This window comes from Bos javanicus, chromosome 9, assembly GCF_032452875.1.
Source record: "Bos javanicus breed banteng chromosome 9, ARS-OSU_banteng_1.0, whole genome shotgun sequence".
In the NCBI taxonomy this organism is placed as follows: Eukaryota; Metazoa; Chordata; class Mammalia; order Artiodactyla; family Bovidae; genus Bos; species Bos javanicus.
This window is the reverse complement of record NC_083876.1, coordinates 15745167-15753056: the sequence shown is the minus strand read 5'-3', so window position 1 is coordinate 15753056 and position 7890 is coordinate 15745167. Positions and strand designations below refer to the sequence as shown.

Here is a 7890-nt window from a genome sequence, read left to right as displayed (position 1 = left end):
ACCACGGTGGCGGCCAGATGAATGGCTCCAGGAGTTTAATCCTCTGCCAACACCCTCTCTTTGGCCTGTCTTCCACTCCTTCTCTCATCATCCTTCATAAAATATCAAGCATGCTCTGTAAATGAAATTCTAACGCCTCAAATCACTTTCAACCACATTGCCACCCCCAGAGCCCTACCCACACAGAAATCCTAGGGCTGCGACTAATGGGCAGGGAGGTTGTTTGGCTGCATTTTTTTCCCCTTGGTTTTTAGAAGCACTCCACTTCCTCATCAAGAGCACACCTCTGGGTACCACAGTGCTATATCATTCCCTACTTGAATTATAATGTCTATCAAAAGAGGCATCTCTCGGGAGGCTTGAGTGCTAAGTGGGGAGTGATTTTTAGAGAGATGTGTGGGAAATCGTTTCAATATTTGGCAGTTCCTAAAGGCAAGATGATTCGAGACTTTTTTTAAAAATACACTTGATCGGCTCATTCTGCTATTCCCTGATTTCTGAAAATGCTTTATCATTGGAATTTGACATTTGCATTAAAATAAAACTTCCATAAGCCACTGGACCAGTTTTTAGTTTTCTCTAATCATTTATCGTATGCTTCACCTATAACACACAAATGTATATGTTCACCAGGAAATCAATCTTTTTTTAAATCGAAATATAGTTGATTTACAGTGCTTCAGGTATACAGCAAAGTGATTCCGTTATGCACATATATATATTCTTTTTCAGATTTTTTCCATTATAGGTTATTCAGTTCAGTTCAGTCGCTCAGTCGTGTCTGATTCTTTGCGACCCCATGAATCGCAGCACGCCAGGCCTCCCTGTCCATCACCAACTCCCGGAGTTCACTCAGACTCACGTCCATCGAGTCAGTGATGCCATCCAGCCATCTCATCCTCTGTCGTCCCCTTCTCCTTCTGCCCCTAATCCCTCCCAGCATCAGAGTCTTTTCCAATGAGTCAACTCTTTGCATGAGGTGGCCAAAATACTGGAGTTTCAGCTTTAGCATCATTCCTTCCAAAGAACACCCAGGGCTGATCTCCTTCAGAATGGACTGGTTGGATCTCCTTGCAGTCCAAGGGACTCTCAAGGGTCTTCTCCAGCACCACAGTTCAAAAGCATCAATTCTATGGCACTCAGCTTTCTTCACAGTCCAACTCTCACATCCATACATGACCACTGGAAAAACCATAGCCTTGACTAGACAGACCTTTGTTGACAAAGTAATGTCTCTGCTTTTCAATAGGTTATTATAAGATATTAAATATAGCTCCCTATGTTATATAGTGGGCTTCCCTGCTGGCTCAGATGGTAAAGAATCCACCTACAATGCAGGAGACCTGAGTTCGATCCCTGAGTTGGGAAGATCCCCTGGAGGAGGGCATGACAACCCACTCTGGTGTTCCTGCCTAGAGAATTCCCATGGACAAAGGAGCCTGGCAGGCAACAGTCCATGGGGTCGCAAAGAGTCAGACATGACTGAGTGACTAAGCACATGTTATATAGGAGACCTTGTTGTTTATCTATTTTATATGTAGTAGTGTGTATCTGTTAATCCCAGGTTTCCTATTTATTCCTCCTCCCTCCTTTCCCCTTTGGTAACCATAAATTTGTTTTCTATGTCTGTGAGTATGTTTCTGTTTTGTAAATAAATTCATCTGTATCGTTTTCTTTAGATTCCACATACAAGCAATATCATATGATGTTTGTCTCCGTCTGACTTACTTCACTTAGTGTGATAATTTCTAGGTCCATCCATGTTGGTGCAAATAGCACTATTTTTTTTTTTTTTTTTATGGCTGAGTACTATTACCAGGAAATCAATCTTTCTTTTACAGATCTCTCCATTAAAATATACGGTTCTGAAATTAAAGACATAGATAATGCCCCAAGAACTGAAGCAACCAAAAATACCGCAAAAACGTACAAAGTGTCAACCATGAGACGAATATTCGATTTGGCAAAGCATCGAACCAAAAGATCAGCATTTTTCCCAACTGGGGTTAAAGTGTGTCCACAGGAATCCATGGAACAGATTTTAGCCAGTCTCCAAGCTTATTATAGATTGAGAGGTAAGGAAAGAGATGTAGCCTGTTCAGACTTCCCCTCTTTTTGTCTCTTCTCTTTCTTCCATACCTAGATTGTCTTCAGCCCAGGACTTCCAGTTTCTGCTTCAGTCACAAGAGTTATACAAAATAGCCAACTGAACTGAGAGTTGTGAATAATAAACCTTTGAAACTATGGTAGATCTGTGTTTGTCTGTCTTAAAGCCATGTCCTCTGCAACACAGAACCATTAGGGCATTTAACAAGCCACCCACCCTGTGGCGGATTCATGTTGATGTATGGCAAAACCAATACAATATTGTAAAGTAATTAGCCTTGAATTAAAATAAATAAATTTAAATTAAAAAAAAAAATAAGCCACCAGAAAGCCTTCGCCTATGGGTTTCACCTCTTTGTTTTATTTCTGCCAAAGCCCAGTACTGAATTCGAATATTGTTATTATGAAGAAGCACAAGAATGATTGCGACATCAGGGAACTAAGCAAATTGATTTATGACTTAAGATCTCACTTTTCAAAAACCACGTTACAATCCTGATCCTCCCTTCCTTCTTGGTAAGTTTGCTGATTCAGCAAAAATGCCTGACGCTGGGAAACCTAGAGGCACAAATTAGCAGTGGTTACCAAGATAAATGCATAAGTGTTAAGGGGATTTACAACACAATTACCGTGGCTTCCAGCAGAGTTACAGCGCAGGTTTTACCCCGAGCCATCATCACAGGACTCTTACAGCGTTCCCAGAAGTCATGACGGAGTTCAATCACACCACAGCTGTCAGCGGCTGTCCTTGCCATTCACTTACAATGGATGAAAAAAATTCCCATGGCTTACTTAAACAGAAGAATCTTTGGTAGCTTCTGTTACATCCCCAGGACCTCCCTGCTGGCTCAGTGGTAAAGAATCTGCCTGCCAATGCAGGAGACTCAAGTTGGATCCCTAGGTCAGGAAGATTCCCTGGAGAAGGAAGTGGCAACCCACCCCAGTATTCTTGTCTGGGACATCCCATGGACTGAGGAGCCTGGCAGTCTAAAGTGCCCAGAGTCACAGAGTCAGACACAACTTAGGGACTGTTAACAATTACATCCCCAGGTAGCCCCATATTATGCAAAGAATCTTGCTGGCTGAATTCTAAACTCAGCTCACCTTCCCTGTGAGTGCTGAGGAGGGTTACTGATTACAGCCTTGATCATAATAGACATTTGCTTCTATTCCAAACAACGCAGTCACCTGGCTCCAGACTTACTGACCAGAGCAAGCTGATGCAATTCCAGCCTTGATGTGTTACACATTATGACCACTGAACAGTATGTCTTCACACTAACATCTCACCAAATTCTTAAGTATTTACATCTATAAGATGTGCAAGGATTGAAATTAATGTGGGGCATTCTTATGGACTTGGAAAGCATCATTAACTAACAGTATCAAAAATACCAAGCCTTGTGTTCCTTTTATGCCTCATTTTATGTGGAAGTAAAGAGAGAACTTGCTTTTTGACAGAAGCCACACCTGCAGAGAAATGACAGGTACTGGATCAGAGTCAGAAGGAGGACTCTAATGATAGAAAATCAAGTGCACTATATTAATATTCTTTATTAATATAATATTTAGCCCAGCACCTCTGTGTAGCGGTTTCTCAGTAAATGCTTGTTGATAGATGCAGGAAGTCATTGGAAGTGCAAAGAAAAGACAGTGCTGCTTATAAAGCATTCATTTGAATGTGACTACACAGTGGTCAGCTAATGACACTGGTAAATTTCACGTTATTTGTTAATAGATAGAAAAATAAATGCATAATATATGCATTGCACTGACCATGAACACAGCTATTGCTGACTATTTTCATGTAGCTTCTAATCTTTTATGACATTCACAAACAGGATTCATCACAGGAATTTGCAGACTAGACTACTCATTGCTGCAACCGAATTCTTTGCTCTGAATTTTATTCATAGCTCTTTATCCTTGATTAGGTTTGCCTCTTTCATTCTTGCTTCCCTGGATGAAACAAGCCACTGTTTTCTCCCCACAGCAATGACAGCCCATTATCTTTATGGCTGCCCCTGGGTGATATGAAATTTTACTATTCATCAGCATAATGTTTTTAAGTCTAACAAATTGGTTCACAAAGAAACTAGAACTAAGACCCAGCTATAAAGTGGCATTTCTCTGACAGAGTAACCCACTTATTGTTCTCATAGCTGCTTTTACAAAATTATCTTTCTAATTTAGGAGAGACAGCATCCACACTCCTCAAATCAAATGGAATATTGAGCTATTTCTTTTCCCAGTCCTAAAGCAACACAAGGGAAAATGTTCTGTGCTTCCTGATGGAATCACAGGCATGCTCATCAGAAAGCACAGACACAGGAGCCAAGGTCATTTCTGGTAGCTTCCCAGGTAGGACCCTGTGCACCCACCTAGAAGACTGCTGGGGCTGCATCCCTTCAACATCCTCTGTGAGTCCTTTGAGAAGCCACTCTCCCCATGTCTTCCCCCTTCTCTCCCTTCCTCTGTCTTCACTCTCTCCCCCAACCCCAATATTAAAAGTTAGATAGAAGTTAGATCTTTGTTTCATGTTACTGTGTGACCCAGAGAAAGCTAAGATGGAGGGAACCCTGGTTCTTGCTGCTCAAAATGCTGTCCACAAACAGGCGGTATCATCATCAGCTGGAAACCACCTAGAGATGCTGGTACTCAGACTCCACAACAGACCTACTTCATAACCTGCATTTTAATAATTTGCCCAGATAATCCTGCTCTTTGGCCTGCCACCCTTTCTTACACCTTGGGGACACAGAAAGCCCTTGTCCCCATTAAAACTTTTCACCAATGTTCTGAGAGAACATTCTCCCTGAAGCACAAATGGCTGAAGCTGCTTGAAGAATTATTTCCCTAAGGCATTGTAGTTTCTAGAGATCAAAATGTTAGGATGTATCTAGGAGCCAGTGTATTTTCTTTAGACTAATTTGAGGGACAAAAAAAATTTTTTTTTGGTGACTCCTCTGATGTCATTTTTTTGCCCTCCTGGAAGCTCAGCACAAACCAGGAGAAAGAATCCTTTTGTGATCAGGAAAACAGGGGCACCAGCCCATGACTCACCGGGATAGTCATCCATCCTTATTGAAGGCATAACAAATAAAAACCTTGTAAACCGAGGTATCAAAAGATCTCAGGGGCTGGGAGGCATCTGGAATTTTCTAACACTTTGTTATACCACTCTGCACCATCCTTGTCTGAACTGGTTGTGAAGGATTGTCACAAGAATTTTGGAGAAATTAGAGCCTTGAGTCCCCAGTCTCCTCACTGTTACTTGAGATCTGACCACAGGACCTCAGCCTTTCTGCTGAATATCTCAACCTAGGCTGTTTGGTGATGTAGGAAGAACTCCAGGGAACACACCGTTCATAGGTGGACAGCTTAAATGGCTCATTCCAAGTGGTGGGAGCTGCACCCACCCCCAGCTCTATGGCTTCTGGTCACATTGCTGATGATAAATGACCTGAGCTTCTGTTGGTCCGGAATTCTCTTTGTTTCTCAAAACAGAAAGCTAAGAGAAACCCAGATGCGGACAAGATGGGGAGTGTGGGAGGGTAAATCATAGGAATAAAAGTCTCCTAACTAGGTTTCTCATACCTCATTCCTCCCCACGACTCACAATCCTTTTTCTCTGCCTGGCAGTCAGAGGGTTTCTTTAGAAAGTCAGATGATGTCAACTTCTGTTCCAAAGCCTCCACTTGCTCCCCATCCCTCCAGAGGGCAAAATCAATATATTGCAATTGCTTATGACCGAAGTCATCTAACTTTTTAAAAAATCTAACTTAATCCCCTAAAATAATTTGTAAATTCGGTGCCCCCTTGCATGCCATCACTTCATGGCATGTAGTTGTAGAGGTGACTGCAGCCATGAAATTAAAAGATGTTTGCTCCTTGGAAGAAAAGCTATGACCAACCTAGACAGAATATTAAAAAGCAGAGACATTACTTTGCCAACAAATGTCCATCTAGTCAAGGCTATGGTTTTTCCAGTGGTCATGTATGGATGTGAAAGCTGGACCATAAAGAAAGCTGAACGCCGAAGAATTGATGCTTTTGAACTGTGATGTTGGAGAAGACTCTTGAGAGTCCCTTGGACTGCAAGGAGATCCAACCAGTCCATCCTAAAGGAGATCAGTCCTAAATATTCATTGGAAAGATTGATGCTGAAGCTGAAGCTCCAATACTTGTGGTACTTTCACATCAATATCTGATTCAAAGAACTGACTCATTGGAAAAGACCCTGATCCTGGGGAAGATGGAAGACAGGAGAAGAAGGGGACAACAAAGGATGAGATGGTTTGATGGCGTCACTGACTCCATGGACATGAGTTTGAGCAAACTCCAGAAGCTGGTGATGGACAGGGAAGCCTGGTGTGCTGCAGTCCATGGGGCTGCAAAGAGTCAGACACGACTGAGCGACTGAACTGACTGACTGCATTCTTCTTCTAAAGTTTTCATTATAAGCTTAAATAATTGGATACGGTGTAAGTTTGGTGAGCTGTAAATATCGATATTGAAAATAAAACAGGAGTTAGATCATTCTCCCGTATACAGTGGAATCTACCACAGGCTCAATACTTATCATCAAACACTCTTTACAAATGCATGAACAGCTCTTCCTAACAGCAGGCAATGTCACATGGTCTCTCTCTCTCCACACACCCACATTTCCATCCCACTTCTCGCTGCAGAGTCTTATCTTAATGTGATTTATATCATACTTGAAAGTCTGTTATGGGGTGCTTGAAGATATTCCTCAGTAACAAAATATACATAAATTGAAGTTAATTACTTTAACTTATTTCCTAAGTAAATAACTTATTTTACTTATTTTCAGAAATCTCTTCTGGATTCAGTTATAATTATTTTTAATATAGGATTGATTAAAGTAACTAGATGTAAATTTGACAAAAGTTTTTATTTTTTGTACTGACAGATGCATGTAAGCTCAGATGTTCGGTTTTGGGTAACTAATGTTTATGAATACAAAGTTAGGAACAAGGCTTTGGAAAGAGCCAATTTAAATGAAGAGCCCGTAGCTTAAGCTCTCCTAACCTCTGCCCTGGAGAGATGGGATTGCTTTGGTGCTGTTCCTTTCCTCTGTTAATTCATGTGCCATTATTTGTTATTTCTATTATGCGTTGCGAACATTAGACAGAACTTAACATCAATTTGATCTCTATTCTTTTCCTTAGTTTCGCTTAACTGCTAGGAAAACGTGAAACATAAATAAGTAGACAGGAACAGATGGAGTTCTGTTATAGTGATATTCTTATTCTTTAAGTTCCTCTGGCATGTTAGGCTAACAATCACACCATGATCTGATCATTATTTTTAATGATGTATCAGCTGTTGACTCCATTAGGACTTCTAACGCAAAGAATCACAAACTGCCCTACTTGCAAAAACTGTGTGCTATCCGTCAACCAAGTTCCCTCCCTGTCTTAACCTCAAACACAGTTATTTCAAACACCCTTTGTGTGGCAGCCCAGGGGCACCATGCCACAGAAAGATCAGGGATGGGGGAGTCGGGCAAGGATGCTGGCCAAGGGGGAGATGAGGAAGGAAAAGTCGTGTCCTTAGGGAAATTTAGGAAAGCGTGCTAGGAAAGCTGAGATCTAGACACTGAGTGTTTAAGTATATGTGTGACTGTTTACCCCTTGGAAAATCTGCAGATCCAGCCAGGTACCCGAGGCCCAGCAGAAGACGACTGGGCCACAAGTCCTGTACCCTCTGTGTGCCTCTCACCACAGCCTTCTATGTTCCACCTCTGTGACTCTCAGC

General features: G+C 41.7%; 1 protein-coding gene across 1 annotated transcript in view; it reads left to right on the top strand.

Moving 5' to 3' along the window:
* The first annotated feature begins 616 nt into the window (after positions 1–616).
* IMPG1 (interphotoreceptor matrix proteoglycan 1) overlaps positions 617–7890 on the top strand; it is a 120964-nt gene continuing 113690 nt past the window's right edge. The window contains 2 exon segments of the mRNA XM_061427255.1: positions 617–652; positions 1059–1095. Coding sequence (XP_061283239.1) covers positions 617–652; positions 1059–1095 — 73 coding nt within the window.